At 42.6% G+C, this 16591-nt stretch overlaps 1 protein-coding gene across 5 annotated transcripts in view; it reads left to right on the top strand.

The window, feature by feature from the left end:
- The window catches only part of LOC117938592 (anoctamin-4-like), an 85338-nt gene that overhangs the window by 19341 nt on the left and 49406 nt on the right, over positions 1 to 16591 (top strand). For 4 of the 5 annotated variants that reach the window (XM_034863263.1, XM_034863260.1, XM_034863262.1 and 1 more), the window contains exon 3: positions 6315 to 6539. In XM_034863263.1, the coding sequence (XP_034719154.1) occupies positions 6315 to 6539 (225 nt within the window). Of the gene's footprint in view, positions 1 to 6314; positions 6540 to 10332; positions 10820 to 16591 lie in introns of those variants that run through there. The other variant, XM_034863264.1, reaches the window with a different exon arrangement.

Raw genomic sequence — 16591 nt, 5'->3', positions numbered from 1 at the left:
GTCAACACAGGTGTGGGCCCAGTCCCTAACGTCCTTCTTGAGGCCGCGCCAAACAAACTTTGCTGCAACCAGTTTTTGTGACGCTTTCGAACCTGGGTGGGAGAGACCATGAATGGCATCAAAAACGTTACGTCTCCATCCTGTGGGGACGAGTAGCCGAGGACGGCCTGTGGAGACGTCACACAGGAGTGTGGTGCCGGCATCGCCAAAAACCACATTCTCAACTTTCAGCCCAGTAGTCGAGGTCCTCAGGAGTTCCACGTCCGGGTCTGTCGTCTGATCCGTTGCCATATGATTGTAATCCAAACCAAGATGGACTGGCCCTGCTACGGCCCGTGACAGGCAGTCCGCCACGTGGTTGTTCTTACCGGCAACGTGCTGCAAGTCCGTAGTGAACTCTGAAATGTAGGACAGATGACGTTGCTGGCGGGCGGACCACGGCTCAGCTACCTTGGCCATGGCAAAAGTCAGCGGCTTGTGGTCCACAAAAGCAGTGAAGTGTCGGCCTTCCAGTAGGGAACGAAAATGTCTGATGGCGAGGTAGAGACCCAACAGCTCTCGGTCAAAAGTGCTGTACTTCCGCTCACTAGGGCGTAACTGACGGCTAAAGAAAGCCAGCGGCTGCCAGGCCCCACCCACCCACTGCTCGTAGACAGCCCCGACAGCGTAGTCCGAGGCATCTGAGGTGATGGCGATGGGGGCTGTGGGAGAAGGGTGAGCCAACAGAGTGGCGTTCGCTAGGGCTTCCTTAGTGGCAGCGAACGCCTTGTCCCTGCTCTCAGTCCAGTCCACAGCCTGCTTGGGTTTACCTTTCAAGGCCTCATGCAAGGGTTGCATGAGTTGAGCGGCGCGAGGAATGAAGCGATGGTAAAAATTCACCATTCCCAGGAACTCCTGCAAGGCTTTGACAGTGAGGGGGCGTGGGAACTGTGCAACCGCCTCCACTTTTGAAGGGAGGGGGACTGCCCCGCTCTCAGTGACTCTGTGACCTAGGAAGTCAATGGTGGAGAGGCCAAACTGGCACTTGGCGGGGTTGATAATTAGTCCATGTTGGCTAAGCCGCTCAAACAGGGTGCAAAGGTGTGCCAGGTGTTGAGATTTGGATGTCCTCGCCACCAGGATGTCATCCAAGTACACAAAAAGAAAGGGCAGGTCCCGCAAAACTGAGTCCATGAGGCGTTGAAAAGACTGAGCTGCATTTTTCAGTCCGAATGGCATGTGCAGGAAATCGTGATCACTGCTGTTTTGGGAACGTCCAGTGGGTGTACTGGCACCTGATGATATCCCCTGACGAGGTCCACTTTGGAAAAGATCACATTACCCGCCAGGTGTGCAGAGAAATCCTGTATGTTCGGGACTGGGTAGCGGTCAGGTGTTGTAGCCTCATTAAGCCGTCGGTAGTCGCCGCACGGGCGCCAGCCGCCGCCAGGTTTAGGGGCGATTTGGAGGGGTGACGCCCACGGGCTGTTGGAACGGCGGACTATACCCAGGCGTTCCATATTTGCAAACTCAGCCTTTGCAACGGCAAGCTTGGTGGGGTTGAGGCGCCGAGAGCGGGCGTAGACGGGCGGACCCGTAGTGGCGATATGATGCTCCACACCACACTTCATGGTAGATGCAGAGAAAGTGGGTTGCCTGAGGGCTGGGAAACCGGCAAGCAGACGGTGGAAGTCATCCGAAACTGAGAGCATGCTAGACAGTCTTACAGAATCCCCCCCGCCGAGTATGCACGTATAAGAGCAAAACGTGACAGCATTAATCAAACGGCGGTTCTTTACATCCACTAACAGTCCATGTGCACACAAAAAATCGGCGCCGAGGAGGGGAATGGCGACCTTGGCTGTAACAAAATCCCAGCCAAACCTTTGTCCTTCGAAACACAATTCAACGTACCTCGTTCCATATGTGCGAATGGGGCTACCGTTTGCAGCTTCCAGTGGGGGGCCGTGGCCACCGGTCAACATGTCCAAACGGGATGCAGGCAGGACGCTCCTCTGTGCCCCCGTGTCGCACAGAAAACGTCGTCCGGAGATGCTGTCACAGATGAAAAGCAGCCTGCCCAAGCGGCCAACGCTCATGGCCACTACTGAGCGCCGGCCCCGGCGTTTCCCGACCCGCCAAAACTGCATGGCAAAGGGCATTTGCTAGCCTTGGGTCCAAACTTTGCATGGTAAAAACACAAGCCTGAAGACCTTTGGGGACCTGAAGACTGCCGCTGGCGAGAAGTGGTTGCAGTGACAAGTGTGGAGTCGTCCAGTGTCACAGGAGTGATGCGCGCGGGAAAAGTCGCCGCCACACAATTTCCCTGACTCGCCAGGAAAAACGTATCCGCCTCCTCAGCCAGTCTCCGACAGTCAACGATTGTGGTGTTAGCTAGTGCAGCTCTAACTTGGGAAGGCAGCTGACGCAGGAAAAGCTGAACGAACAGAAAATCGGGTCTGTGCTCACCCATAAGGTCCAGCATACGGTCGATTAGCTCAGACGGTTTGCTGTCACCCAGTCCTTGAAGAGAGAAAAGCCTACTGGCTCTCTCAGCGTCCGACAGTTCAATTGTTTTCAACAGGTGGGCCTTGAGTGCTGCATACTTCCCAGTTGCCGGAGGGTTTTTTAGCAGGTTCACCACCCGGGATGCTGTTGAACTTCCGAGGGCAGACACGACATAGTAGTACTTTGTTGTGATCTCCCGCAACGCGAACTGCGCTTCTGTCTGGGCAAACCATGCAGACGCCGATGATTCCCAGAATTCGGGGAGTTTGAGGGTGACAGCGTTTGCGGTCATGATCGTGACGTGTCTCTGGATCCGTCCAGCAGACTAAAGTCGGGGTCACCAGTGTGGAAATTGCGGCAAGATGCAAGAGACAATTTCTCACTTTGAGCACACCAAAAGCGTAGCTCGTTTATTAAACAGGAGAAAACCCAATGAATACAGAATAAGGCGCTACGCTTAAATCCAACTTCATAACGTCCCACGTCATCACGCCTTCACAACATTTAAAGGGGCCGTGTTCCCTGAACCGTTATTAACTGTGGTGACTTAAAGGCAGTGAATTACATGTGTAATTAAATGTGTGTGGAACAACACTTATCAACAAAGGTGAATTATGTATGTCACAGTCACTACACTAGTACAAATAAAGTTTGGGCAGAATCTATCCGAATTAAAGTGCAGTGGAAAGTAATTGCATATTACAGTTAAAGTACGGTATTGCAAATGTATATGTAAACAATTGGTACTGTAAATAAACAGTCAGCAGTGCAAATTGATATACCAGTCAAGGTAAGTAGTGGAAGGGGACTGATTTTTGTTTTTAATTTTATATAAAAAATATTGGTTTCTTTCAACCAAATTGCCCCAAAAAAACTTGGATGCATGGATTCACGTTTTATGAAAGCCATACAACGTTCTTTGCAGGCAAAAGACTGGTTACATCCATTCATTTTATTACATTTTCATAGCATTTGAAAAAACTAAATTAACTGGTTTTAAAACAGCGTCCTAATGTACTTTGACATAAACCATTCTGGAATTCACTCAACATCCTCTGATCTTAACCATTAGTCAAACAAAATTCATAATGTCTTCTTTAAAAAAAAATGAAAGTAAATATCATTTAAATTAGGTTTAATGACAATAAAAAAGTGCAGCCAGTGGACCAAACACCTCTGAGGAAAAGGAAGGGGGACTTAAAATGTCTTTTAAACTTAAAATTAGAGCTGGGCAATATGGAGAAAGTCAAATATCACAATGTTTTTGACCTCAATGTTGATATTGCAGCGATATTGACTATTGGTGCTTCCAAAATATTTACACAATGAGTTAGTTATCATCAGTAACATAGATATAATGACTAAGTGGGTATAAACAAATAATATAACAGTTAAAACAGTCTAGTGAGTTCAGAAAATGACATTCCTTTACTGTAATGCAGCCTTTAAAACCAGGAGAAGACACCACTCATGTCATAATATGATATCCAAAATTTAAGAGGATATCTAACCTCAAATATATAGATATATTCATATATTGCACAGCAATAATGATTTTTTTTGTCCTGTTAGCTTTGTGTATTATTTAATTTTATTATATCATATCCAATATACAACGTGGTATTTAATTATATTTTTATGGTGGTTCAACCCTCAGATGGGCGATGTCCTGACCCCTATGACCCATTTCTAAAGCGGCCACATTATGCTCATTTTCGGGTTCTTTTGGAGATTATGGTGAACAAGTGTGTGTTGTAGCAATGTTTTGCCGTTGACAAACAGCTAGCATGCTAGCGCTAGGGTGACAAATACTCACTTGCTGTGACTATGGGCCCAGAAGAATTTCAGGTTTGACTACTGGAGCACAGAGATACTCAGACAACAGCACTTTGAAGTTTAACAATGCCGGCTTTATACATGAAGAAATGGTAAGTGGATCCACATAAAACGAATAATTTAACAAGGACAACAGCTTGAATACCAAAATTTACAATTTCAGAAAATAAAGGTTCTTGTTTTTTCTAGTTCTAATTCTTTTGGGGCACCTTTCTAACCTGTGTCACACTACACTTCAGGTTTACAGTTTGATGTTCAAGTTAATAAAATGAAAAAATATAAAAATACAAACATTCATTGAAATCACAATCATTTACCCCTGTATAACCTCATACAGTACAGTCTTGAGATAATTGAGCTAGTAAAACCAGTGTATGTTTCAGTCCAGGTGTACAGAAATGAATGTGTGCAAAAGCTGTCCTGCCGCACCAGCGGATGCAGTGTACATGAACAGACTCAAAACTCTTCCAGACTCTTCGAGGGAAGGCTTGCCATCAATCCTGGGTGAAACAACTTCACCAGAAAAGAACAGAATGCACACAAAAAAACCTGACCTGCCAATAGACAGAGTCAGAGAAATATCATAAGTATAAATTATGTCAATTATTAAGCTCAATTTGTTGTTGTTGTTTTCTATCGTTGTGCTGGTCTCTCTCCCGTAACTCTTTTTTAGCTCAAACAGGTAGGCTTTGCTGTTATTTGTAACTACACCTGATTGGCTTAAACAGACATGTCAATCACTCAATTTTCTCACTGTGATTGGACACTTACTCAAACGCACAAACCTACATGCATTTTCTAGCAACTTGTCTACATGCATGCATTTAGTGATTTAATTCAACCATCATTATAATAATAATGATATTTGTATAGGTTAATTCCATTAGCCCAAAGTCATGTGGGTTACACTAGCCTGTGCTACGGTCAGCCACCTTGTGGCTAGTGACGTAGAAAGCTGTGCAGATTTTGAACAGCTCACCCGGAGACTGAAGGCAGAGGACATTCAGAAACCGGATCTCAGTCATAACAGCATGGATAGTTTTCTTTTCCAAGTTTGTATGTATGTGGAAGCACCAGAGACACAAAATAACATCCAAAATCCCAGAAAAAGTGATTTATCATAATATGGGCACTTTAAGAATATAGTTATGTAGAAGTTGTAAATATGAGTGACAGGACAGGTGCTGAGTTGTTGCAGCATTGTCAGTAAAATGCTGGGTAATGCCTGACGACAGCTGGATGTTTCAATTATGATGTCAGCTTCTAACCACTAGGGGGCAACATAACAGAGGAGACTCTCGGGATCCTTTGGACTCTTGTGGATCCACCAGAATTACAATGAGGAATAGAATTTCTAAAGAAAGTGTCCTTTTCTTCAGTAAAATATACTAATACCACACTGTAAAAATTACTATACAAGTAAAAGTCTTGCATTGAAAATGTTACTTTAGTAAAAGTATATAAGTATCATCTGGACACTGTTCTTAAAAGTCTAAAAAGAAAAGTACCCAATGCAAAAAAAAGCATGGGCCTATAAACTGTTGGGTAGTTTAATTTATAGTAAAACCTTGTATTTTAAAACCTACATGTGTTTTGTGTGGAAAAATCTTAATTTGTCAAGTAAGTAATAACTAAAGCTTTTTAGATTAATGTAGTGGAGTATATTTCTCTCTGAAATGTAGCGGAGTAGAAGAAGAAAGTGGTATGAAAAGAAAAGACTCAAGAAAAGTACAAGTCCCTCAAATGTGTGCTTAAGTACAGTACCTGAGTAAATGTACTTAGTTACCCTCCACCACTGCTGATAGTACATGCAACAAAATCCCCCGTGATGAATGCATGTTATATTCCCAGTTGGAGGTTCGAGAAAGTGTATGTTGTGCATGATAACGACAGAATAAAACAAAGTTGAAACAAAGTAAATGTAAGAGCCAATTAGTGCCCTTAGTATAAATAGAAATGTCTCCTAATCTGACTTCTGATCGTTATCACAGGGTTTGATCTTGGGGGTCAAGTGGCCATCGGTTTCTCCCACTGGAAGAGTCCATTCCCAGCGAGTGGCCCGGATCTCCCCAGTCCGGACTGCGTTCACTCTGAGGCCTCCACCGTCCCACCCATCAGCGAGTATCTGGAGCCGGTGTCCTGCCCGGCGTCGCTGTCCATCACGCCGCTGCCCACCTGCAGCGCCAGCCAGGAGACGCTCTGCGACAGCAGCACCAGTAAGTAGACTTCAGTGCAGTATATGCTTTAACCCTTGTGTTGTCTTCCCTTCAACCATGAAAAACATTTTTTTCTTTATTCTTTTTTCCCAAATTTTTTGTCACTTTTTCAATGTTGTGGGTGATTTTTTTTAAATGCTTTTGGTGTTTTTTCTAGAGAAAAAAATTTACTTAAAACGGGTCAATTTGACCCAAGGATATCATGAGGGTTAAACTACCAGGCTTGCAAATAGACACATAAAGGACTAAAATACTTTCTGAGCAAGCAAATACAATTAATGTTGTCAGGGAGTCAATACAGACAATATAGAGCTGCACCAAGCAATAGAAGGAAATATGACAGGGTGCAGCATGGTTTTTAAATAGTAATGATAATAACAAACTGTATTTATATAGCACAATTCATACACAAAATGCAACACAAAGTGCTTAACAAAAAAAAGATTATATGATAAGGCAATAAAAACATGAAATTAAAACTAAAATACAAGATAAAACCACCAGGAGAAGGAAATGTTAAGATGTCCTGAACATACTTAAAGCTCTTAAGACTTTTTTGGAGTTTCAGGTCGTACTAAATTATAGCTGCCTTTTCATGACTTTTAGTTCTGACCTCAGGTACAATCAAGAGGTTGGAGTTAGAGAATCTTTGTGACCTAGCATGAACATATGTCTCAATCATGTCAGACAAATAGGATGGGGGGGGATAACATAATTTGAAAACCAATTAAATTATTTTTTAAATGAATTCTGTGACACACACTTTCCCAATGTAAAGATTTTAAGATTGGAGAATTTGGGCTTCTCTGAAAAGAATTGGGCCCAAATAGAGCCCTGCGGGACACCACGTCAGGTCTGTTATATTAGAGGAGTGCTCATGCATGGCCACATAGAATTTTTGAGCTGAACCACTCAAAAACTCTGTCAGAAAAACCAACCCAGAGTCGATCCAGCAGAATATTATATAATATTTTATTATATAATATATTGAACTCAGCACTGACGAGCACAGAGAGTTTTCTCATTCTGAGGTCATTAAAACTTTGACTAGAGCTGTTCCTGTACCGTGCTGGACTCTAAAACCAGACTAGAATTAATGTCTATGTTATTGTGTAAAGTAAAGTCACCAATAATGATTATGTTGTCACAATTTAGGCTGATGTTACGTAGATACAGTAAGAGCTCAGGGAAATCAGACAAGATGCTTTGGTGGTCCATAGACAACAACTGCAAGAATAAGTGCCTGTCATAGCAGCATGACAGCATGATACTCAAATGAACTACAAACCACAGATAGACTTTTGCATGCTTAGGCCTTATTTATTTCTCACGTATCTGCATTCAATCCTCACACACATGCTCACTCATTATTCCTTGCTGTTCCGTCCAGGGTCGTCAATGATCTTATCAGCTGATCTCATCTATCCAATAGCTCAGCGACACACCCACAGTACATTACCGTCTATCATCCTCTGTTTATATGCTATAATTCTCTGTCTGTCTAGTCTTACATTGCCAAACCTATCTCCACAGCATTGTGGAGTAAGGTCTGGATACTCCACACATACATTCTGACATAGGAGGAAAAAAAACTGGGTTGTTTGCATTTCTTTAAACCAATCGCAATCGCCTTGGGTAGTGCTAAGCTCTGGATGCAGCAGCGGTTGCTCTGCAAAATGTCTCAGGAAGGAACTTGTTTAGGTGGAACATTTGCACCCTGCAAAATAAAATACCACATCCAATATTAAATGACGTTCACTGTTCACACAATACAGTAACGTGAGCTATTTAAAATAGCTGGATACCTGGTTAAAACATAATTGCCTGTACCAGTGTATTGCCGTGTGTATCTTGTTTATAGCAATACCTAACTGTCCCAATTAGAGAGTAAATGCCGTAAACCCATTCTTTGTGACTCTTTACAATCATTCCCCCAAAAAGCCAAGCAGGCCTGCCTTGTCCCTCATGCCATCAGACTGAACAGGTCCTCACTCAGGGGGAGGAGGAAATAGGGCAGAGAGGACAGTACATACCCACACACACCTGGACTCACATAAATACCTGGCCACTTTAACACTTGACTCGACACTGACACTTTGACACTTTTTGTCTTTTTTATTGTTATTATTATTACTGTTATTATTGTTGTCTTTATACTGTCTTCCTCTTTTTCTCTCTATACTGTAATGTTCTTGCTGAAAACGGATGCTGGAAATTTCAATTTCCTTGCGGGAAAAATTCCAAAAGGATTAATAAAGAGAATTCTAAGTCTAAGTCTAAGTCTAGTAGTTGCACAATCCAAATGTACCATTCGCCATTTTCAGCGTGTAACGTTAGCTTGCTATCTCTGAGGTTCTGGTTGCTGTTTCCAGTGATTGGAATTTAGAACGTAAATACAAAGAAAGCAGAAAGTATGAGACATCCGGCAGAACATCAACACTTTCTTCAAAACTTGCCATTTTTGGCGTGTAGCTCGTAAGGCTCAAACATCGTTGTTTCCCAAAGCAAACGGAGCCACCACCAGTGTCTCGACTTCATATGGTGGATTTATCTTGCTGCTGATTCCAAAATCTCCCTGTTGAGTCTAAGCGTCTTAAGACTTTGACACAAGTCACATAGGCTAACCGTCACTTAATTTGCATGTCTGTCCTGTTTGAAATATCCCTTGGTTGCAGATCATCGGCATATGGCGGCTGTCCCTGTACCACCTTCCCTTGTCTTATGGTCAAGAAGAAATAATTATATTCATTTCAATAATGTTATGTTTTTATTTAAACTGTTTATTGATCCCCAGTGAAAATTACTATTTACACTCTGGTTTGTTAGCGCCCTGAGTGGTTGGGGGCATCTCTCCAGCTACCAATCCACGTTCCGTACTGGTAGGTATAGGGTACTGGCAACCCTGTGGTTCCCAACTCATCTCTCTACGGACGGAGCTACTGCCACCCCCTCAAGAGCAGCAGATGAGTCTGTGTTTAGCCAGGTTTCAGTTAAAAATAGGTGCTTTAAAATAAAGTCATTAATCAAAGAAAGTTTTCTTGATGAGGGTACTAAAGTTCTTCTAACGTTTATGTTTTGCTTTCCTGAGCGGCAGTGGAGGCACGGTTGTACAGAGAGAGATTTGATGAAGCCTCATATCAGCTTTGGCTGAACTAAGGAATGCATTTTTCACAGGTCAGGTGGATTTAGTCCCCATCACTTATAATAAAAAGAATTTACAAAGAGAGCTCTTCAGAAGCACAAACAGGAGTATTAATTACAGTGACCAGACCAATGAATAGTTCAACGTAGGGCTGCTCAATTATGTAAATAATTACAGTTATTTTGGTCAATATTGAAATCGTGATTCAATTTAACACAAACACTCATTGGCTTTTGTAAAAATGTTGCATTTATTAACATTAACCGAACCGAAAACAGGAACCGAAATTGCTATTATAATTCAATGGATTGCAAAGCCCTATTTTACACATGGCTATTTTTTATATTGTTTTAGAGAAAACTTGAAAAAATGTGAACCTATCCTTTAATACCAACGTAATAATGAGTGTGTGTATATACGTCTCCATCAAAATGTACAAACTGCGACTGTCACCCGTGCCAACTGTCAGTGTTTTGGGCTACAGCAACACTGACACAGCCAGCTCTTTTTTGTGATTGGCTGCTGACAGAGCAGCTTAACCTCTGATTGGCTGCCAGGAAAGACTGATTAAGAATGCCGATGAACAGCACTCACCTCCTCTCTCTCTCTTTCTCTCTCTCTCTCTCTCTCTCTCTCTCTCTCTCTCTCTCACACACACTGTAAACATCCTGCTCATGCTTGTGTGTGTTTTTCCTCCAGAGAAGATCTTTGACAGTTTTTTGTGAGCTTTGGCCGTAGCATCTACGCTATGACACAGCCGTCTGTGTGGGAGAATGTGTGTGTGTGTTTGCGTGTATAGTGATGTCAGATCGACCTATGCGGTGATGAGAAGGAAGGAGTAAAAAAAAAAAAAGTGGGGATGCTAGTTTCCCTCGTGGGACGTCGTGTTAGTTTGCTTTCCTCAGCGAGGTCATTTGCATGCTGGGGCTGGCGAGGGGGGAGGTGGGGTGACCGCTGTGTGTGGGTGCGTGCGTGCATGCGTGTGTGTGCATGTGTGTGTGTGTGTATGGAGGGGAAACAAATCTTCTGGCTGCTTTGGCGTCTGCTGCGGCTTTGCTGGGAAGCCCCCCCCCCCTCTCTCCCTCTCTTCCCCATTGAAGGGTGAAGCTGCCTCTCTACCTCTCTCCACCTTCACACGGTGAGTGTTGTCAAGTTGTGTTGAAGCGAAGGCAGCTTCTTCACCACAGTGGATGCTGCTCTTTTTTTGTTGCTGCAGTGCTCTCTCTCTCATATGTTGCTGTGCCCTACTCACACTCCTCTTTATGCTGCCTTATCTCTTTCCTGTGACCATGCAAGCGTTTGACCTTCATACACACACACACACACACACACACACACACACACACACACACACACACACTCTCATTTTCTCTCCGAGCTGTCCCTCCCTTTTCTTTGGATAGTAAATGTAAATTTTTTCATACACCCTACTTTCTCATCTTCTGTGCTGCATTAGTTGTAAGACACAGAAGTGGGTCATGCCTCTGTGAGGAGTGTGTGTCTAAAGTGTGTGTGGGTGTATGTGGCAGGTTGGAAGCCTGTGCAAATCTCCACTGCCCCCCCGGTCCGCTCGAGGGCATCCAGGTGGAACAAACCATTCCTCCTCACAGGTGACTGACACCCGATCCCCTCTGCAACATATCACGCATCCCCACCACCTTCCATTCTTCTTACCTTTTCCTCCTGCAATCTTTTAGTCTTTTGACAGTGTGAGCTGTCATCTCCCAGCTGGGTTGTATTATGCAAGGAACTGTGTTTGTGTTTGTGTGTGTTATTTGTCTAAAAGGGCAAAGATAACAATTATTGGGACTTAAAGGTCCCATATAATGCTACTTTGTAGCGTGATATTTGTATTTTGGGTTTCTACAATAACATGTTTTCATGCTTTAATGTACAAAAAAACTTTTTTTTTCTCGTACTATTTGTCTAAACATCCCAGTATTCACCCTTGGTGTGAAACGCTCCGTTTTAGCGCCCGTCTCTTTGAGCCCCACTCCTGAAATAGCAAAGTCTGTTCTGATTAGTCAGTGGTCTTCTACAGCAGTACTCATTGAGTCTGGGAATGACTGTGACTGCCCTGTCGAAGCACTTTTTACTTATACATAGTATAGTGATGACATCACAATTGTATGGAAGACCTGGCTCTGTATTTAAAGGAGCAGATTACGACTCAGGCTGTATGTATTTTTCTGTGGATGGGTGAAAATCCTGTGTTGTTTGACCAACCAACCTTCTTACTCATTAATGTAGCTATTTGTTAGCTGCCATTTCCAATTACACTTTGCACTGTTCACCTACAGCTTTTAAGTTTTAAAAAATTGTATATTTCCTGGAATCGTAGCGACTAGCCATGGTTTTAATTTTTTTGATGAGAGTGAATGGGGAAAAAAGGCAAATCAAATAGCTAAGGAAAAACCTTAAGTTGTATTTACTATCCCTGAGTTCTGAAGAGAAGTAAAACTGTTCCCTGTGCTGCTAAACCCTCAGTACCATGTGAGCTAAGAGGCTCGGGTTACAGACGGAACATAGGGCCGTAAAGGTTTGATGGTTATATTGTTTGACTGGCCGCTGCCTTGGCACAGCAGCATGGTGTAGTCTAAGATATGGTGTGTCAGTCTTTTGAGAGACAATATTTATAGTAATCAATTCTCTACCTTTTCAGTGAGACCGGCGTGTGCTGAGGAAACGTGTCGGTGAGCATCCAAAATACAGAGACACAAAGCAAACAAGTCAGGGCTGTTGATCCCCATAGTCATTAGATGTGGCATTCCATGAAACTGGTACAATTTGGACTTAATGCATAATGCATAATAACGCATGTATAATCAGCCAAAGTCTGCATTTTTTCAAATACGCCACACTTTCACTGCATAAATTGCCAATTTCCACAAAAATATAACACGGGGCTTGCATGATTTCATCAATGTAAAAGGTCACACACACTCACCTATAGGATTATTAGAAACACCATACTAATATGGTGTTTGACCCCCTTTTGCCTTCAGAACTGCCTTAATTATACGTGGCATTGATTCAACAAGGTGCTGAAAGCATTCTTTAGAAATGTTGGCCCATATTGATTGGATAGCATCTTGCAGTTGATGATTTGTGGGATGCACATCCACGGCATGAAGCTCCCGTTCCACCACATCCCAAAGATGCTCTATTGGCTTGAGATCTGGTGACTGTGGAGGCCATTTTAGTATAGGGAAATCATTGTCATGCTCAAGAAACCAATTTGAAATGATTCAAGCTTTGTGACATGGTGCATTATCCTGCTGGAAGTAGCCATCAGAGGATGGGTACATGGTGACCATAAAGGGATATACATGGTCAGAAACAATGCTCAGGTAGGCCGTGGCATTTAAACGATGCCCAATTGGCACCAAGGGGCCTAAAGTGTGCCAAGAAACCCCCCCCCCACACCATTACCCACACCATTATACCACCACCACCAGCCTGCACAGTGGTAACAAGGCATGATGGATCCATGTTCTCATTCTGTTTACGCCAAATTCTGACTCTACCATCTGAATGTCTCAACAGAATTCGAGACTCATCAGACCAGGCAACATTTTTCCAATCTTCAACTGTCCAATTTTGGTGAGCTCTTGCAAAGTGTAGCCTCTTTTTCCCATTTGTAGTGGAGATGAGTGGTAACCGGTGGGGTCTTCTGCTGTTGTGGCCCATCCGCCTCAAGGTTGTGCGTGTTGTGGCTTCACAAATGCTTTGCTGCATACCTCGGTTGTAACCGAAGGTATGCATGTAAGTGGTTATTTCAGTCAAAGTTGCTCTTCTATCAGCTTGAATCAGTCGGCCCATTCTCCTCTGACCTCTAGCATCAACAAGGCATTTTCGTCCACAGGACTGCAGCATACTGGATTAATGAGAAATTGAACAGGTGTTCTTAATAATCCTTTAGGTGAGTGTATATCTTAGCGGAAAGTTGAAAAATGTTGTGTTTACTTCCCATAAAGGCAGCTATTTCCCCCTGTTGACATGGGAACGTTATGAAGTGGCGTAAGTACGCGACAAGAAAAACTCTCTTTTTCATCAAACAGCAGACAAACGTGCCGCATAATCAAGGATTTTTGGCTGTAACAATCACAAAAAAACTTTTTCTGGAAGGACTGATTAATAGATTCCCCGCCACTTTTCTGAACACCGCTCAACATTAGGGCATATTTATGGATAGCATGAAACATGTTTCTTCGTCAAGGTTGTTGGTGTGTTTTCATCTTTTGTACTGTATGTGTAATTGTAACTTTTGTGTACTTTTTTTCCCTTTGATTTTACTTTTTTTTTAGCGGAGCTGCTCAGGAATACAAAATGAACTTCATTGTTTTATGTGATAAAAAAGTTGGTATCAGATTGTGTCGTATATGTACAGTAACTTCTGGAAAAACACATTTTCCCACCTCAGACATCACATCCACATTATTATTTGTCATCATCATATTATACGGGCACTAGTCTGTCCAAGGTTTCTGCCTAAAAGGAAGTTTTTCCTCGCCACTGTCACACTGTTGTTTGCTTTGGTGGAAACTACTAGAACTGTTAAGTCCTTGTAAATTATACAGTGTGGTCTAGACCTGCTCTATCTGTAAAGTGTCTCGAGATAACTCTTGTTATGAATTGATACTATAAATAAATTGAAATTATTTGTCTTCAACCTCAACCATGACACTAATGAAGCTCTGTGAATATGATTATAAAATGTATTTGTAATGAAATACACATATTCCCATTAATCAGATGGTCCTCACACTAACTCAATAATTGCAAATATGAAAATGACATAATATCTCACACTTTTGCTTCATACTAAAATTAAAATAGGCACTGTATTTGTAACAGCAAATTTTTTTGTAATCAAAGATGTGGAATGACTGCACAATTTGAGCCATTATCAATATTACTAATATTGCTCTGAACATGTCAAACCGGGTTCAACAAACATTTTTCTAAATTTAATTTATTTGTATTTATAAAAAATGTAGGTATAATAGGGTTGAGACTAGGGTAACAGGGTTCAAGCTGGTAAAATGTACAGGGTTTCTCCCAGAAAAGTTGTTTAGCCCGGTGGGAAGTGTCTTTTTTTGACCAAGGCCCGGGTGGGGCGAGTCCCGGAGCTTTGACGTAGAGCCCTATAGTTTCTGTGATAACAAAATCATGGAAGGAGTAGCAAAATTGAGAATTTACAAAAGCTATGAGAAAGATTTCATAGGTCCCTACATTAAAGGTGCAGTAAGGGATTCTGTGCCAAGATTATTGATATTTGAATTTAACTCGGAACAAATTGAGTCCCTTCAGAAGTTCCACCCTCCAGATTCGGAGACAGAACTACTGGCCGGGTGGCACGATTAGATGCTGCCTCCTCCCTGCTCCCTCCCCCCACCAGTAACTGTCGCTGCCTGTTGCTGATTGGCCAGAATCGTGTATTACGGCTTGTGCACGCCTTTGTGATTGTTTTTCCATTTACACAGCCAGCTGTGTGTCAACACCAGATTTTTTCCCACGCACACAGAAAACAGAGGGATAGGTGACCATAATGAGATATTCACTGAATTTGACAAAAAGGTATTGCTATACCTTTAAGTAAAAAAAAAGAAGAAGTCAATTAATTTTGACTCATCCACCCTGTCTGACCACTGCAGCTCCTGCATAGAGAGCTAACCCCCCAGTGCAGTGAAATGTTTACTACCACTGTGAGAGAAGAAACAGGACGCTGAGCACTGATTTTTCACTGGTTATGCAATTCATCACATTTCTATTAGCGGCATCCATGGGCTCCAATGTTCTCTAAAGCATCAACAGCTGATTAAGAGCCGAAACGGTTCCCCAACCTTCTATCTTGCCTTATTTTCCACGGCTCAGCAGAAAAATTAAGCTGAGTCACCTTTCATGTCAACAATGAAAATGCAGCACGCGGTAGACCTCTAAGACAGCCAGCCACCCCTACTGAAGTCTTCCCGCTCCCCAGAGCACTGAGAAGTAAGAGATACAGACATATTTAGATAGATTTAGGCTGTTTTGCTAAGCTTTGAATAATCCCCCCCCCCAAAGGAGACAGTCTGGTTGACGGATTGACCCAATTAGCTTGCGTGTTCCTATGGAGAGTGTCGTTTTTAAGTTGTTTCAAGGTTAGTCCTTATTAAGGAGATAAAAGTTACTAAGCTATCTATTTTTTTTATGGTTCTCCGATTTTTGACCTTCCCACAGCTTTCCATTTCGCATTATATGTCTTTTGGGCTCTACTACTGCTTCTTCATTTTTTCATTCCACCTTTTTCTATTTTTATTTTTACACTGGAGCCAAAACCCAGGGAGTCTTTTGGGTAGTGTGAATGGTAGTCTCGCTGTGCCAGACCTTCCTCCACAGCACTGCAGGGTAGGGTCTGCCCAGTCCACACAGCATTATGGGATGGATGAAAAACATGATCTGGTTGATTGACTTTTCTTTAAACCAATCACAATCGTCTTTGCCGCACAAATAAATGGCGCCTCGGCAACAGAACACTCAGATTGGACAGATAGTCTAGCTAGCTGTCTGGATTTACCCTGCAGAGATCTGAGGAGCAGGTAACCATAGTCCTCAGAAAGTTTTAGAATGCCAACTCAAAGAAAATGGAAGGTAACGGACATTTGGCTGAAATGAAACACATCCTGGAGAATTACTGGCGGTATCGAAGCAATGCCAGAAGTGGAACGTCATGGATATAGATTATGTGAATGGTTCTTGGCTTTTAATGCTTAAATGGACTTTGACCCTATCTAACATGTAGTCAGACTTCTCTTGTTTGAGTTAAGTTTTCTGCTTGCGTCTTTTCTTAAATGAAATTATTTTAGTAGATGCTGGCTGGGATATTTACCAACAATCGAAACTGGTTCCTAAACGGTATTCTTTTTTT

Source organism: Etheostoma cragini, chromosome 23 (genome assembly GCF_013103735.1).
Source record: "Etheostoma cragini isolate CJK2018 chromosome 23, CSU_Ecrag_1.0, whole genome shotgun sequence".
NCBI classification, from domain to species: domain Eukaryota; kingdom Metazoa; phylum Chordata; class Actinopteri; order Perciformes; family Percidae; genus Etheostoma; species Etheostoma cragini.
Note: the sequence above shows the minus strand (reverse complement) of the source record. Positions and strands in the feature narration are given on the sequence as shown.